The sequence below is a fragment of the Anomaloglossus baeobatrachus genome, chromosome 6 (assembly GCF_048569485.1).
Source record: "Anomaloglossus baeobatrachus isolate aAnoBae1 chromosome 6, aAnoBae1.hap1, whole genome shotgun sequence".
Lineage (NCBI taxonomy): Eukaryota > Metazoa > Chordata > Amphibia > Anura > Aromobatidae > Anomaloglossus > Anomaloglossus baeobatrachus.
In genome coordinates this window covers 117,493,021-117,511,561 of record NC_134358.1, presented here as the reverse complement: position 1 = coordinate 117,511,561, position 18,541 = coordinate 117,493,021, and the positions used below count along the sequence as shown (strand labels likewise).

Sequence of the window (18,541 nt, the reverse complement as noted above, 5' to 3'; positions counted from 1 at the left end):
TGGCTCGCTGGGTAATAATGGGGTTAGGGCTAGCTGTATATTATCAACTGGCCCTAAGACCGAAGTTCATGGTGTCATGCCAATATTAGACATGGCCACCATGAATTTCTAGTACAGATAAAAAAAAACACAACACACAGAAAAATATTTTTATTAGAAATAAAACACAATACAATTAGTGACTCCATCTTTATTGAAATATAGAACCTCCCTCTGTAGTAATCCTGGGTCAAGGGTCCCACGCTGTTCAATCCAGATCCAATATCATCTTATCAGTTTGCTGGAAGGCAAAGCGATCAGATAATGTGTCAGGTTCAAGGGCCTGAATCACATGACACATCAGCTGATTGTATAAACGGCTTTTATACAATCTGCTGATGCATCAGTGCAAAAAAAACCCAAACTACACACTTCTGTGCAGACTCCTGTCCGACAGGACAGTAAAAAGCCGGCCTCACCGCTCGAGTTACAGTGTCAGCTAATTCCCTCAGGTGACCTCATCAGCTGATCATCGCCAGGTCTGAGAGAGAGAAGAGAGAGAGGAGAGAGAAGAGAGAGAGAAGAGAGGAGAGAGAGAAAGAGAAGAGAAAGAAGAGAGAGAAGAGAGAGACAGAAGAGAGAGGGGAGAGAGAAGAGAAGAGAGAGAGAGGGGAGAGGGAGAGAGAAGAGAGAGATAGGAGAGAGAGAGGAGAGAGAGATTAGAGAGAGAGGAGTGAGAGAGAGAAGAAAGAGAAGAGAGAGGAGAGATAGAGGAGAGAGAGAGAGAGGAGAGAGAGGAGTGATAGAGAGAAGAGATAGAGAGGAGAGAGAGGAGAGAGAGAAGAGAGAGAAGAAAGGAGAGAGAGAGAAGAGAGAGAGAAAGGAGAGAGAAGAGAGAGAGAAGAGAGAGAGGAGAGAGAGAAGAGAGAGAAGAGAGGAGAGAGAGAAGAGAAAGAGGAGAGAGAGAGAAAAGAGAGAGAAAAGAGAGAGAGAGAGACATGCAGGCACTACCGCCTCCATCATCATCCCCGCACACACCCCGACACTACCGCACTCATCAACACCGCACACAACACCGCACACATCATCATCCCCGCACACACCCTGGCACTACCGCACTCATCATCATCCCTGCAAACACCCCGACACTACCGCACCCATCATCATCCCCGCACACACCTCGACACCCCGAATTTGGGATGAGCCGGATAGAGTCCCGGGACTCTCACATCTAATGGATGCGGCAATTCCGGGCGGCTGCTGGCTGATATTGTTAGGGTGGTGGGCTCCCCATAACGTGGCGCTCCCCATCCTGACAATACCAGCCTCCAGCCATGTGGCTTTATCTTGGCTGGTATCAAAATTGGGGGGACCGCAGTTTTTTTTTTTATTATTTATTTATTTTACTGCACGATATAGACACGCCCGCCGGCGGCTGTGATTGGTTGCAGTGAGATAGCGGTCACTCAGCATGGGGCGTGTCTGACTGCAACCAATCATGGGCGCCGGTGGGCGGGGAAAGCAGGGAATACCAGATTGAATAATGAGCGGCAGCCATTTTCAAAAGAGGAAAAGCCGCCGGAGCTTTGTGACAGCCGTGCAGCTGATCGGTGAGTAGGAGAGAGAGCGGGACTGTGCTGGGGACGCAGGACGCATGCAAATACGCAACGAGCGCACATAGCCTTACTGTGAAAAGCCACGCTTTTGGTGATCGAACCGTTATCGTACGGTAACTCGAACGGTCGAACGTGAAGCAAATCGTTCGAGTTCGTCGAACGACTCGAACACCGCCCAAAACCACTTGAATTTGAAAATGGCGAACAGTTCACTTCGAACATTGCTCATCTCTAGTGATGACCAAGGGTAACTATGGCAGTGTTCGGGTCCTTGTGATCGCATTTCAGGGACCCAATCATGAGGGAGAGGTAAGCGATCTCTTACTCTGCCTTCTTAATGCAGTGATCGCACTAATCGCAGCATTCAGGGGGGTTAAACTGCAGGGAGTGGCGTAGGCACCGCTCCGGGCAGTAAGAGCCGGGTCCCAGCTGTAACATCAGACAGAGACCTGGCAGCAACCACAGGGGTACAGTGCCTGAACCGCAGCAATTGCCATGATTATAAAACACACAAAAAGAAGTATGGAAAAAACAGTGAAAAAACACAATAAGAAATGCGCGTTTTTCAGCTGCTTTTTTCCTGACAAAACATGCTTTTTTAGGTGCAGATTTTCTGCACATAAAAATGCAACGTGGGCACACAACCAAAGACTCAGTGACAATGTTTTTTCTTTTCAAATCCTTTTTGCCTCATGTCCCCACTGTACCATACATACACCGTTTAATGTCAATTCAATCTTCTAGTCTAAGGAGTTTTTTTTATGACAGCACAATATTTACAGTAAGTTCAATTTAATCTATTTAACTACTATGTAAAAGTCTGAGGCTTAAGTGACTTTCACAATGTTCTTGTATCCAAAATAATTGATATTCTATGCATCTCTCTAAACCATAATGATGGTCTCGAAACAAAGTGGAACTGTCTTGTGGATTTATTTCTGCCTCTATAATTAGACATTACCATGCTTTGAATGCCAGAGAAGTGATGTGAGGTGCTGTCATATAAATTGCAGTCTCTTCCATTGAGTTGTCATTAAGCTAAACTGCATAGCACCCACTGTCTGATCAGTTGACCCAAAATCCTCCTACACAAAAATTTGATACCATCTATCAATCTATGGGATTACTCGGCTGCAAAGATTATCAATGAGTAAAACCTATTAAGAAATTCACAATGAGTCTTATTGACGTTCTTATTCACATTAGGAATGCTGAAGTCTCCCATAATTATCACCTTACTGCTTCCTGACAACCCAGTCATTTGTGATTTTCATTACTAATACCCATTCAACATAAATTTTCAATTACTCATCCCAACTGTGGAGGCCAAAAGAATATACTAATATCCCACACCCCTTTTCTTATCCAAACACCTCTTTAATTTCTTATTATAGGAGAGTACATAATGCATGGAAATATCATTTTATATATATATATATATATATATATATATATTTTTTTTTTTATATATATATATATATATATGTATATATATATATATATACACATACAGTGTATATATGTATATATATATATATATATATATACACATATATATATATATATCAGAGATGGATCTAGCTGCTCTTACTAATTCTCTCAATCTGCCACAAAAAACTACAGTTCCTACTTCATTCAGAGAAGCAGGGAAAGACACTAGCTTTCACGTGACCGTAAATATGAAAACGGGATGTCATGTGATGACTGACTATGCAGTATATTGCATTGTTTGAACAATCTATGCTGCAGTATCATAAGCAGCACATTTCAGAGCTGATTTCTCTTTGATCCATAGAGGTATCAGGAACTTTACCAATCAGCAATTGCAATGGGGTATAACATATAGAAACAAAAGAGATAGCTGCTCCTCAAGCACTATGGCTCCTTTCCAGGTATTTTTTGCCAAACTGACAGTATGGGAACTGTCAAATGTTCTAGTGCAAGTGCTTCACAATTGATGTAATCTTACCATGATTCCAACAGAAAGGTTGAAGGGTGTGTAGGGGAGTGCAACCCCTACTAAAGATGTTGCTTTACTGTGACTTTAAGACTTTGCTATACTGTGACTTTAAAAGACTGCTCCCCTGCAGAGCACAATGGAATATCCCGCGTCTCCCCTGCTGCTGTGTTTGTTTGGTCTGCCCTGAGACAAATGCAAATCAGGAGAATGAAGCCTTGGAAGGTAGCGCAATAGGGTCTTACCAGATAAAACAACGAGCAGTGGAATATACGTAAACTCACCAATAAGGGTTGTGACAGTCACAACTCCTATAATTGCGTAGTACACAGGTGAGACAGCTGCAGCCTAAAAGGATTCAATTGGATATATATAGGAAGAAACACGGCGAGACACCCGGTTTTTTCCTATATATATCCAACTGAGACAAATGCAGGGAGAAGCAGGAATTAACAGACCAAGGGAGAGAGTTCCAGGACGTGCAGAGGGACGCACACAGGAAGGAGTCTGTGCAGTGGCTGTGCCAATGGTTTGAGTAGCTCCTGTATCTCTGTGAGAAGGAGCTGAGAGAGTTACGGGTGGCCCGGGGTAATGCTCGCCTGAGAGAGATGGTATCCGGCTTGTTAGCAGACGCCGCCTGGATGAGCCCAGCTGTCCTGTGAATTGAGTGAAGTGTGCACCAACGTACCATCAAGCCTCAGAGCGGACCGGTCCTGCGAAAGTATCGTGAGTGGACACCCAGGTGCGGTGGTTAAGGAACTATATTAGGCCTCTGTAGTTAGAGTGCTTTAGCCGCACAATCTTTTTAGAGGAGATAAGTTACAATAGAGAACAGATTAACAGATTGTTGTACGTTATAGATACATGTCACTGAACTGCTGGTGAATATATTGTTGTTGGTTGTTATAGTTGTGGTGACCTGGGTAGTTGCTTCAGCTCTGCTCTCCATTGCGGTGGGCTCTCGGTTCATCGCTTCATGTGCATGAGATAAAGGACTGTTATTTGCCCGTAAAAATTACAGATCTTTCAAATAGACATTGCATGGTTTTGTAGCCAAGCCTCATTTATGTGAATACACTTATGGGCCTAAGGTGTATTGTCGGACACAACTTATGGACCAGAGTAGCTCTGTTCTAGAGGAAAAAAACGTTATGAATCTTCATGTAATGCTGTAATATTTAACACTTGCATAAGTTTCATACACTTCCTTGGAATGGGAAAACCATAAATAATGTTCCTTAACCGGCCATAACAAAGGAAGAAGCTGTCTCACTTGTTGAACAAAAGGAAGACTATATCATATATTTTTTCATTGCAGAGCCTATCTCACAAACATCTTCGAGACCGGGCAATTCCAGTAACATTTAGAAACTTTGATATATGGTATAAGATGCTGAGGTTAAGCCTTGTAAGATGGATCTTGTTAGCATTATATAAGCAATCCCATTACTGCACTTATGTAAAATATACACTTTATAGAATGATGACATTTTTCTAGATGCAGGTTTAGATTTTGCCGTTATTATTGAACGGCCCCATTATGAAGTCTGTATTATTTCCACAGAACTCTATGGCGCGCCGAGTCAGAAAACAGGTGTTAGTTAATGTTTATTTTTTTCTGAGCTCATAAATTGTGACGGCCTGGCTCCCAGAATGCAAGATCACAAAAAGAGTGTTGTATGTTAACTCCAAATACAAGACCATAATGTATGCCAGGTGACATATTTATCAGCAGGCTGTCACACAACCATGGCAAAGGCTGGCTGGACAAACCCTGGCCGGGCATCTTTGAACTATTTCTTTGGCCACAATAAGCACATTCTAATTCCAGGTGGATCCTATTACTAAATAATTATATTTGATGTCTAGTAATTCCCTGTATTTACATGCCACCTGCAATGGGACCGAATCATGTTCCCCTCTAATACCTCAGTACAGATGATGATTTTTCAGAAATATTCACAGATCTCCTTGTCTCCTCTGCAGATGCAAAGGAAGATTCTTACAAACGGCAGAACCTTCTACGCAGACCCGGTATGGAAATGTGAAGGACCTATAGAGCTTTACATGCCAATCAGAATGTATTTATCAGAACTTTTCACTATACGACAACCACCATCTCAATTTATATATATTTACACAAAAAAACTGTAATAGTTTTCACCTATTTATTATCTAATCAACATTGGTGTTAGATATGGAAGTCTGCTGTGTGAACAGAACCTAAGCCTTTCATAACTTAGCTTGGATTGCTCTGATGGATTTGTCATGAACAGAATCTACCAAACCCAGATAGGTCCTTTATAAATATATGGGATCTATCAGGAGGTAATGACTGATCAAATAACAGGCGCTCAATGCACATTTGACGTTGACAAACAGCTCAATACTAAAGATGAGTGGACCCTTTGAAGTTCGGTTGGGCGGCTTCATCCGGACTTTAGATAAAGTTCGGTTCGGGACCCAGACTTGACTTGAACCCTAAATGAAGTTACTAATTTGGCAGTTCGGGTCTCCACACACATATAGTCAGCCATAAACAGATTACTTCCAAGGGTAGGTGGGTGAGGTTTTTCCATTTTTTTTGTTTGATGCACACTATATCCGAAAACGCTGTTGTTAACCCCAGTGCGAGCCGTTAAAACACTGCAAGCAGCTCATACCGGGCTGATTACCAAGCGTACCTGAGCACAGTCAATGGTGTTCATACATAAAGCACTCAAACTCCTAATCTGAACTCTGCTTTTTTTTTCTAAAGTCTGTCTTTGGTACGAACCCTGAACACCGAACCTCGGGTTCACTCATCTTCACTCAATGCGCCTTCATACCTACTTGTTTTTTTTATTTATCCCCATCCTCCTCTTCCTTGACTGACAGCTGTGGCTTGACAAGAGCCAAAAAATGAAGGCCATAAATGCAAAGCCTAGGGTGCATCAAGTACCTGTGTTTGGTTTGAATACCATTTTGTCATGACAGATTCCCTTGAAATTGAGGCATAGCAGGCTTTTGTCTGAAATTTAGTATACCAGATTATTGTTGCAATCAAACTTACAAAACCCTTAAAGGGACCAACCATCAGGATTTTCATACATATAGTAAAGCTAGTGCTATACTGGCACTGGGATGATGAATTTAAGCATACATTTTGTTCAGAAATTGGATTTTTTTATTTCAGAAATATGTGCAAGTAAAGATCCAGCAATGCACTGCTATTTGATTGACAAGTGCAACAGGAAGGGAATATCTGGGTCGGTTCTTGTTATCTATTCCCACCCTGTCTGCCTGCCTGCCTTTCCTCCCCCTGTCTCCATCATAAACGTTAATTTCGGCCAAGACAGACAGGGGCGCGAATAGACACAAAGATTTGACCCACATATTCCCTTCCTGTTGCACCTGTCAATCAAATAGCAGTGCATTGCTGGATTTGTACTTGCACATATTTCTGAAATACAACATCCAATCTCGGAACAAAAGGAATGCTTACATTCATCATCTTAGTGCTAGTATAGCACTGGCTTTACTTTATATATGAAAATCCTGATAGTTGGTTCCCTTTAAGGTAGATGGGAAAATATGTGTGACCTGAGACTAAGACACATTCATGATACATTGGGTGCAGTTGCCAATTTTTCCCTTTTTATTTTTGAAGTCTGTTCTACTGCAAGAATATTATAAATGATCTGTCCTGTTCCCTATAGAATTAAAATTCCATTAGTCTTACACCTACCTATAGTAAATTTCCATTAGTCCTACATCCAATGTTCTGTAATTCCCGATAGTCCAACATCTGTGCAAGAAAGTCCCAATATAACTGGTTAAACTCATGGATCTAGAAAAGTATATCATATGCTATTATCTAATGAATAGTGTTATATGCCCCGAATTTCTCTTTGAAGCGTGTTTTATGGCAGAATTTGGGATGAATGAGCCTGAGATTTTTCACTTGAACATGAAAAGTGGTCTATCAGACATGCACAGAAATATAGGAAAACTTACGCTTTTCTTTTTCTGTCTCCACACCTTCACTGTCTGTGTCACTTGGAAGAGTCCATGGTTGACGGGAACCTTGAAGTTGTTCATAAGATTCCTCCTATATAAAAGAAAAATTACAAAAGTGCTAAAAGAGCTATGCTACTTTTTCAGTACAAATAAAAAGTAAATAACTAATTCTCACCAAAGCAAAAAGCCAGCAAACTTGTACATTGTGTATATAACATTAGACTCCAACCTTCAATAAGTCATAGATGGAAACAACTGCTATACAATTATGCATGACCAGCCATCATACCGCTCAGGAAGGAGATCGGTTCTGTGTACCATGTATGAATGTGCTTTGGTCAGACATGTACATATCAACCCAAGAAAAAAAGCAAAAGACCTTGTGAAGATGCTGGAGGAAGCTGGTAAGATTGTGTCATTATCCACAGTGAAACGAGTACAGTTTCAACCGCCACTCTGCCAGGAAAAAGTCATTACTCCAAAAGAAAGATAACAATCAGATTACTGTTTGCAAATGCACACAGAAACAAAGAACTTAATTTTTGGAGACATGTCCTGTGGTCTGACGCAACTAAAAGTGAACTGTTTGGCTCTAATGACCATCATTACATTTAGAGGAAAAATGGAGAAGCTTTAAAGTTTAAGAACACCATCCCAATTATTTAACACGGGGGTAACAGCATAATGTTATGGGGTTGTTTTGCCGCAGGAGGGATTGGTGCATGTCACAAACTACATGGCATCATGAGGAAAGAGGATTATGTGTCAATACTTAAGCAACATCTCAAGATATCAGCCATGAACTTAAAGCTTGGGCAGAAACGGGTCTTCCAAATAGACAATGACACAAAGCATACTGCCAAACTGGTTACAAAGTGGCTTAAGGATAACAAAAATCACAGTTTTGGAGTGGCCATCACAAAACCCTGATTTCAATCTTATTGAAAATGTATGGGCAAAGCTGAAAAGGCCGGTGCCAGAAAGGCGACCTACAAACATGGCTCAGTTACACCAGTTCTGTCAGGAGGAATGGGCCCAAATTCCTACCAACTATTGTGAGAAGCGCCTGGAAGGAAATCCAACATGTTTGACCCAAGTAAAACAGTTTAAAAGCAATGTTACCAAATACTAATGAAATGTAGGTATAGTACTCTTAAGGCTGCTTTACACCAGACAATCTATCGTGCGATAGATCGTCGGGGTCACGGTTTTTGTGACGCACATCCGGCATTGCTGGAGATGCCGGCCTGTGTGACACCTCCTAGCAACGCAGTATCGCTCACAAATCGTGAGTCGTGTACTGCTCGCTAGGTTCCATAATATCGTTTAATTTAGTTGTTCATCGTTTCCGGGGTAGCACACGCCGCTCCGTGTGACACCCCGGGATCTATGAACAGCAGCTCACCTGCGTCACGCGGCCGCCGCCGGCTATGTGAAAGAAGGAGGTGGGCGGGATGTTTACGTCCCGCTCATCTCCGCCCCTCCGCTTCCATTGGCCGGCGGCCGTGTGACGTCGCTGTGACGCCGAACGTCCCTCCGACTCCAGGAAGTGGACGTTCGCCGCCCACAGCGTGGTCGCACGAGAGGTAAGTACGTGTGACGGGGGTTACCGACTTTGTGCGCCACGGGCAGCGATTTGCCCGTGATGCAAAAAGGACGGGGGCGGGCACGATCGATTGTGAAATTGCACAATTGGTCGTACCGTGTAAAGCAGCCTTTAGTGTATGTAAACTTTTGACTTTGCAGAAAGTAATAAAAATGCCTTAAAGCATTCATTCTCTCTCTCTCTCTTATTATTCTGGCATTTGGCAAATATAAATAATTTTGGTTTCTAACGAGAACCTAAAAAGGGAAATATTCATTCTGATTTCATGTCAGATAGTGAGAAAAACCTGCAGATGTGTCTTTTTAACTAGCGTATGTAAACTTTTTTGTTTCAACTGTATGTATTTGAGTGATTTTGAATTTAAGAATGATAGATTATCTGAATTATGCTGTAGTTTACACTTTTTATGATTTCCAATTAATGGGGCTTTTAGAAAGATTTACCTCATCTATCATAGACATTTTTGTGGCAGACAACCAAAAGTTGGAGATGAAATAGGACATGAGTCTGAGCCAGACGACAATTTGCATGTTTAAGGGCCTTGAAACATTTGCATGTGTGTGTTCTATCTAATCTTTAAATGAGATCTTGGCATCGGCTTTAAAAAATAATTACATTTATTTTTATCTCAGCGGGAAGGCGCGGAGGAGTCGATCCAGGAATTCCACATTTCAAACCTTAAGCTAACATGATATCGGCATTTTTATGCAAATCAAATTTAAAATGTTGCTGCTTCCTATAGCTAAATGCAATCAGTTTCTAAGTGTTTTGGGATGGTCAAAGACATAAACAGTATCTCAAGTATGAAATAAGACTGTGGTTTATTAGTGAGTTCTGGTTCATTGATAGGTCAGTAACTAAGAATTTCAAGAAAATGTAATTATCTGCCAGAAATATTTATTTATTTATTTTTTAATTTTTTTTATAAACTTGCCCAGAAAGCTATTTTTGTGTATAATGTATGTAAAATAGTTACATATATATTCTATGAATTAAATATTTAAAGTAAAAAAAGAACATTATCCAAAATTTTCTTGCAGAGTCAGCCGTCAGGTGAAGACAGTTCATGTCTTAGCTAAGATCTGACCACAGTAGAAAAAAGTTTTAAAAAAGTTCAGCTTCGCAATAATGTTGTAAAAATAAAAACAACCTATAATGCTGGTCTACACGTGAAGAAAAATGTTGTTGTATTTTTGGTGATTTTACGCAAATACAAAGTGGTAATGTAAGGGGGTACAGGCTCAGCCACTGCCGCAGAGGTGACAGAACTATGTGTATTTATGTATTTATGGTTGATAAAATCGTTGCAAGAGGTTGTATGGACACTAGGTGGCAGCCTGGCCTAGTGTAGTGACTGCTTCCCTGGGCTACTGGTTAGGAAGGGGTTTGTAGCAGGGAGGATGGCAGGTTATAAAAGGGCAAAGCAGGAGGAAGAGGATAGGAGAGTCCCCAGGAAAGTGAGAAGTAGCCCAAAAATATCAATTCGTACTGACCCTCAGGGTCAAACCCACAGCAGGTCTGAAAATAATTGCATTCCCCGCTGAGGAGGAAGTAGTCAGGACGGTGGGAGTAGCGGCTGTACCTTGGAAGAATTTTTCCAACGAGTCCCCTCGTTTCAAGTTGACGGTAAGTGTGCCCCAATAATAGGGTGGGAGCCAATGGTGGAGCAGAGAGTGAGCCTGCCGTGGATGGCGAATGTCAGTGCAGAGGATGAGGGGCCAAGTGGAGCTTACTGATTCCCAGGTACCAGGGGAGCAGTTGGCTGGAAAATTATAAGACATAGTGAAGACCAAAGGGAACCCCACTGCGCTCAGAAGCAGCACCCTAAGGGTGCGGGATAATGATGATGACACTGTACAGAAGTTATCAAGTAAAGTTGCAAAGTTTGGAAAGAAACCCCCTGTATCCAAGTTATTGACTCTGCGGGTGAATGGACTTATAAATGTCCACTGTAGTGGTGACTGGGGATTGAGGGGTTAATGTCCCGCTGCGCTCCGGCCTAGTAACCCCTGTGACGATGGCTACTGCAGTCCCCACTAGCCACCCTTACACTAATTCCAGATTTGAAGTAAAAAAATGTATAATATGTCAATCATTTTCTCAAATGTGCAATGTTTGATTATGGCCTTGTGCACACGCTGTGGTTTTTGATGCATTTTTTTATGCAGTTTTTCAAAATCTACATGCCTCTCCTGACAGCAATAAAGTCTGAGATTTGTGAAGTGCTTTGCCAATGCTGCAGGGTTTTTTTTCCTTGCAGATTTTGATGCAGAAAAAAATCTGCCAAAGGTCAATTATTGGTCCGGATTTGCAGCGTTTTTTCACCCTTTGACTTTAATGTTTTGATGAAAAATGCTTCAAATCCGCAGGTGAGGTCCCACAGTGAATTTTTGGTGCGGTTTTGCTGTGCTTTTTAACGCAAAAAAATGCATGGGTTAAACAGGATGTGATGTGATTAGAAGCAGGACTATGGAAATTCAAACAGGAGAACAGTTAAAATAGGAAATGACATCAAGAAAGCTTTTTTTTTTTTTACTTTTTATTAATTAACCCAGCTTCATGGACACTCATTTACTTATTGCATGCAAAAAAAAACCGCACCCCCCAAAAAAACCCCTGCAAAAAACGCATCAAAAACCACACCAAACCCGCATGTGTTTTTTGGTGCGTTTTTCTGCTACAAGGTGCGGATTTGGTGCAGATATTTTCTGTACTGAATGTTCAGCGTGTGCACATAGCCTAAAGGTTTTAGCGTCGCCTATCAGGAGTAATAAAAATTTGTTATGGCCATAGGATTTCCTGTTACCCGACAGATCTGTACGTCTTGTAGCAGGTACGACATTTAAACATATGTGCCCGGAAATAGAAGCTACTATCTAGGACGCCTTTGTTTGGCTGTTTGTACAATTGCAGCAGCCTTAAGGCCCCGTCACACTAAGCAACATCGCTAGCAACATCGCTGCTAACGAACAACTTTTGTGACGTTGCTAGCGATGTTGCTGTGTGTGACATCCAGCAACAACCTGGCCCCTGCTGTGAGGTCGTTGGTTGTTGCTGAATGTCCTGGGCCATTTTTTAGTTGTTGCTGTCCCGCTGTGAAGCACAGATCGCTGTGTGTGACAGCGAGACAGCAACAACTAAATGTGCAGGCAGCAGGAGCCGGCTTCTGCGGAGGCTGGTAACCAATGTAAACATCGGGTAACCAAGAAGCCCTGTCCTTGGTTACCCGATATTTACCTTTGTTACCAGCCTCTGCCGCTCTCACTGTCAGTGCCGGCTCCTGCTCTGTGCACATGTAGCTGCAGGACACATCGGGTTAATTAACCCGATGTGTGCTGTAGCTAGGAGAGCAGGGAGCCAGCGCTAAGCATTGTGTGCTGCTCCCTGCTCTGTGCACATGTAGCTGCAGTACACATCGGGTTAATTAACCCGATGTGTGCTGCAACTAGGAGAGCAAGGAGCCAGCGCTAAGCAGTGTGCGCTGCTCCCTGCTCTGTGCACATGTAGCTGCAGGACACATCGGGTTAATTAACCCGATGTGTGCTGTAACTAGGAGAGCAGGGAGCCAGCGCTAAGCAGTGTGCGCTGCTTCCGGCTCTGTGCACATGTAGCTGCAGCACACATCGGGTAATTAACCCAATGTGTGCTGTAACTAGGAGAGCAGGGAGCCAGCGCTCAGTGTGCGCTGCTCCCTGTTCTCTGCACGTGTAGCTCCGTGCACTGGTAACCAAGGTAAATATCGGGTTGGTTACCCGATATTTACCTTAGTTACCAAGCGCAGCATCTTCCACGCGGCGCTGGGGGCTGGTCACTGGTTGCTGGTGAGCTCACCAGCAACTCGTGTAGCGACGCTCCAGCGATCCCTGCCAGGTCAGGTTGCTGGTGGGATCGCTGGAGCGTCTCAGTGTGACATCTCACCAGCAACCTCCTAGCAACTTACCAGCGATCCCTATCGTTGTTGGGATCGCTGGTAAGTTGCTTAGTGTGACTGGACCTTTATACTAAGTCATTAGATATCATTATTTGATCATTAGCACTTGCACTTTATTGGAGGTTTATTTATCTTTGCATACTTAGAAATAGACTTAACCGTTCTATGGCCTTTAAAACAACTTGTCTGCAATAGTAGCGCCGTTGTATTACTTTAACAACTTTTACATTGATGTAGTAGATTTAAGTGTTCATCATGTTGATGTAGCTGTCCCAGACTGATTGGCACTCCCTGTTTTTTTGTTTATGTGGATCATTTCCTCTATCCTGATTATTTACAAAATAACTATTTAATAAACCTATCTATTCTTTGGACTTTTGAGTCAATTTTTCTTTCTTTCCCGGTTGTTACCGTATATGGAGGACTATGTGGGGCCCATTATTCTGCATGGAGGACTATATGGGACCCATTATTCTGTACAGAGGACTATGTGGGGCCCATTATTCTGTATGGAGGACTATGTGGGGCCCATTATTCTGTATTACCATGGAAAGTAGAGAATCAACGGCACATACCATCCGATTTCCAGAAAAAAAACAGATTATTTTATTGGTTCCAGAGGTGCACATAAAAGGCAAGAGGAGAGCTGGATGCGGGTCTCCTTAGGACGACGGCCGTTTCGTGCTGAATAGCACTTCTACGGGTGGACCCGTTGATTCTCTACTTTCTATGGTAATATAAGGAGACTTTGACTGGTATTTTAAAGTGCACCCATGACCAGCGCTATATTGGTAAAACAACCTGACCTAACCTCCTCCTTTTCGGCATTAATGCGGGACACAGTGTGATGGTGCGAGACCTTTTCTTCTTTTTGTGCCATTATTCTGTATGGAGGACTATGTGAGGCCCATTATTCTGCATGGAGAACTATGTGGGACCCATTATTCTGCATGGAGGACTATGTGGGGCCCATTATTCTGCATGGAGGACTGTGTGGCCCATTATTCTGTATGGAGAACTATATGGGTACCATTATTCTGTACGGAGGACTATGTGGGGCCCATTATTTTGTATGGAGGACTATATGTGTACCATTATTCTATTTGCAGGTATATGTGGGGCCAATTATATCATGTGGAGCACTATGTGGAGCACATTCTGTATGGCGGACTATGTAGGGTCTATTAATCTGTATGGAGGACTATGTGGGACCCATTTTTTTGTATGGAGGACTCTTATGATCTGTTAACCATGGACGATCACAAAAAATCCCATTAATCAGGAAAAAACAAAACCACAAGAGTAGTTGGAAACTGAGCTGACCACAATCCATTATCTATCAGACAACACTAGAAGCAGTGGGATGTTCCTAACACACCTAAACACCTTGTCACTGCTTGAGAAACTTGCTACACCTCAAAGATAGAAATGAGGAATCCTAACTCACCTCTGAGCAATCCCCAAAGAAATAGCAAGCCCCCAACATGCAACAACGGTGATGTAAGAAAACACAATACACAGATAGAAAATATAGATCAGCAAAGGAGAGGCCCGACTTACTAGATAGAACAGGACAGGACAGATAACTGATTGCGGCCAGCAAAAAACCCTACAAAAAAAACCCAATCTCCTGATAATAAAAAATACTGAGACCACACGGACTCTCCCCCACTATATCAGGTACTCTTGTGCTAGATACTTTAAAAATAACTGCATATATAATGGGAAGAAACAAAACCACAGAACAAATAATCTTCTAAAGTGCAAATAATGCAAACATGAACAAAGAGCAAGCTCCCTTTCTTGCTGGAAGAACTGCCCTGCTCACAAAAGTAGAGAGACAGATCTTTACATACAGGAAACTAAACATAGAATCAAATGGAATATGCAGAAACACTCTTAAGTGCAAATCCAGCAATTAAGCACAGAAACTGTAAAACTTATCTGCTGTAGATTCAGGCACCAAATAAATGGGAAAAAGAGAAGGAAAAACTCCCAGCCATCTTCAGAAGCAGGCAGTGACATTTACCACCGGCGACCGCCTGGCACAAAATGCTCTCCTAAATAAACTAGGCTGATCTGCAATAGGATTTCCTAGATTACCAATTAATTCCATCACCTGTCTGAATCACAGATTCAAACTCAGCTTCATTACCATTACTGGCCACCAGAGGGAGCTCCACACCAGCACCCACTCAGATGACATTCACAACAGAGGACTATGTGGGGCCCATTATTCTGTATGGAGGACTATTTGGGGCCCATTATTCTGTATGGAGGACTATGTGGGGTCTACTATTCTGCATGGAGGACTATGTGGGGCCCATTATTCTGCATGGAGGACTATGTGGGGCCCATTATTCTGTATGAAGGACTATGTGTGGCCCATTATTCTGCATGAAGGACTATGTGTGGCCCATTATTCTGCATGGAGGACTATGTGGGGCCCATTATTCTGCATGGAGGACTATGTGGGGCCCATTATTCTGTATGAAGGACTATGTGTGGCCCATTATTTTGTATGCAGGACTATGTGGGGTCTATTATTCTGTATGGAGGAATATGAGGGGCCCACTATTCTGTATGGAGGACTATGTGGAATCCATTATTCTGTATGGAGGACTATGTGGGGTCCATTATTCTGTATGAAGGACTATGTGGGACCATTTATTCTGTATGGAGGATTATTTTGGGCCCATTAATCTGTATGGAGGGCTATGTGGGACCCATTATTCTGTATGCAGGACTATGTGGGACCCATTATTCTGTATGGAGGACTATGTGGGACTAAGTGGGGCCTATTATTCTGCATGGTGGACTATGTGGGGCCCATTATTCTGTATGGAGGACTGTGTAGGGTCTATTATTCTGTATTGAGGACTATGTGGGACTAAGTGGAGCCTATTATTCTGCATGGTGGACTATGTGGGGCCCATTATTCTGTATGGAGGACTGTGTGGCCCATTATTCTATATGGAGAACTATATTGTTATCATTATTCTGTATGGAGGACTATATGTGTACCATTATTCAGTATGGAGGACTATATGTGTACCATTATTCTGTTTGGAGGTCTATGTGGGGTCCATTATATCATGTAGAGGGCTATGTTGTGCTCATTATTCTGTATGTAGGACTATGTGGGGGTCTATTATTCCGTATGGAGGACTATGTGGGGCCCATTATTCTGTATAGAGGACTATGTGGAACCCATTATTCTGTATGGAGGACCATGTGTGGCCCATTATACTGTATGGAGAACTATGTGGGGCCCATTATTCTGTATGGAGGACTATGTGGGGCCCATTATTCTATATGGAGAATTATATGGGCACCATTATTCTGTATGGAGAACTATATGTGTACCATTATTCTGTTTGGATGTCTATGTGGGGCCCATTATTCTGTATGGAGGACTATGTTGGACCCATTAATCTGTATGGAAGACTATGTGGGACCCATGACTAGGTTGTCTAAATTTTTAATTTTGGACCTCTGCTTATTTGAGTTTGATATCCCTGGTCTAGGGGAAAGTAAAAAAAAAAAACTGTATGAGATCCTCAAGTTACAATAAAATATACTGCCAAAATTGCAGATGGGGTCAATTCCTAAACCCATTTTCAATATTCTTTTTTAGATAGCCTGAAATAGAATACACTGACAAGCAAAAAGGTAACAATGTTGTGCACTTTCATTTTCAGGCTCCATATCTCACCATCCCCTACAGCTTTGAACATGAGACTACCATAATTTTATAGACAATTACTGTATCTTGGCGATCTCACACATTAATGTGACTTGCAACAATTTAGCATATGATTATTTATGTGGATTGTGTCATGTCACTGCATTGTTATTTTTTTGCTCCTAAAAATCAAAATTTAAATTTTTCTTATTTTGTTAGTATTTTGTAAATCCACCTTTGACTTTTAACACTGAATACTTCTGGGCACGTTGTTGATCAGATTCAAGCATGCCTTATCGAAATCTGAGAAATGGATAGGGCCCAGCTCAACTGCTATCAAGTAGGTGCTTGGAGAAAAAATAACTATATATATGAAGGAATAGCTCCAGCACTCAAAATGCTCTCAATGTTATTGCATACTGGTCAACTGATTTGGGTCTGTATACAGCTTTTTCTTCAATTCTACCCACAAGTATTCGATTTAGTTGAGGTTCAGGGATTGTTGGGTCCAATCCAGCATGTCAACATCATTGTCATTGAACCATTTCTTTGACAATCTCGATGTATGCTTTGGTTCGTTGTCCTGCTGGAAGACTACATAACCCTTTTCATACTTATAATACTTGAGTATACGAAGTAACTCTTAACAACACTTGAAAACAGATTCAAAATAAGGCAGTAAATCCAATTTGTACCCAAAAGCTACCTTAATTTTTATAAAAACACTTTTATTGTTACAATTCATTAAAAATCACAAACCACCCCACACCATTAACAAATAGCACAAAATCACAGGTCTATGGGACAGCCTCAATAGATAAATCCTGTTAAGAAAAGAATACACCATCAAAGTATTGGTTGATAGTGTTAGATAGAGGACAACAATTTCTAGATTACCCTTAATCTTTTTTTCCACTACCTACCAATGGAGATATAACTTACGTTACACGCACCCTAAAAGTAAAATTGTGCCCCCATTCCTCGGCGGCTTTCCCTCATATGCTGTTCCTAATCTCCCTTCCTATTCAACAAGGGCTGCAGGACAATATCATTTAATGCCAAGGGAAAATACAGAAAAGATTACTTATCTGAGATGTATTCAGGGCAAACACCCTTTGGCTATGATCTCACTGTGCCATATAGTGGTGCCCAGGCTCTCCATAGTCCTTAACCAAAAAATATCAAAGCCTCAATGCATTTCCCCCCACTTGTTGATTGGCGTTTATCAGGAGACAAGATTATAGCGCAATCACCAAAAATGTCAATTGGCTGCATATGTTGCAGCACATGTCTCTCCGTGATGGTGCAATGATAGACCCAACAACAACATATGTTGCAAAGCTGCTCCATTGGCCTCCGGCCATATTTGACCTGTCAGCACACTCCAGTATTTAATGGAGCACACCAGAAGTCACTCATCAATGCATCTCTATGAGCCTCATTCTGGCCTCGTTCTGGCTCTCATAAAAGACCCAGTAGAAGAGACAGCTAAGTATGTATTATGTTTGTTATACAGCAGGCAAATTAACTAAAAAAACAATATTCAATTGAAACAAAAAGAATATACAATCATGCAACATTAAAAATGTTGTCCACTGCTTTAACATCAATATCTGATGGGCCGGGGTCCGATATCTGGCAACCATGCCAATCAGTTGTTCTCAATGCAATCGGTGGCAGCCTGTGAGAGGAGAAGTTCAGTTCCGGAGCTGCCCCATCTTCTGATAGCGGCCGCTGTTGGATATTGCACATCTACCTCATATTGATT

General features: G+C 42.0%; 1 protein-coding gene across 4 annotated transcripts in view; it reads right to left on the bottom strand.

Moving 5' to 3' along the window:
* The window catches only part of C6H8orf34 (chromosome 6 C8orf34 homolog), a 458,472-nt gene that overhangs the window by 27,606 nt on the left and 412,325 nt on the right, over window positions 1–18,541 (bottom strand). For 3 of the 4 annotated variants that reach the window (XM_075353192.1, XM_075353191.1, XM_075353194.1), the window contains exons 13-14: window positions 7,549–7,642; window positions 7,280–7,339 (exon numbers count right to left, since the gene is read on the bottom strand). In XM_075353192.1, the coding sequence (XP_075209307.1) occupies window positions 7,302–7,339; window positions 7,549–7,642 (132 nt within the window). In that variant the 3' untranslated portion in view covers window positions 7,280–7,301. The remainder of the gene's footprint in view (window positions 1–7,279; window positions 7,340–7,548; window positions 7,643–18,541) is intronic. The other variant, XM_075353195.1, reaches the window with a different exon arrangement.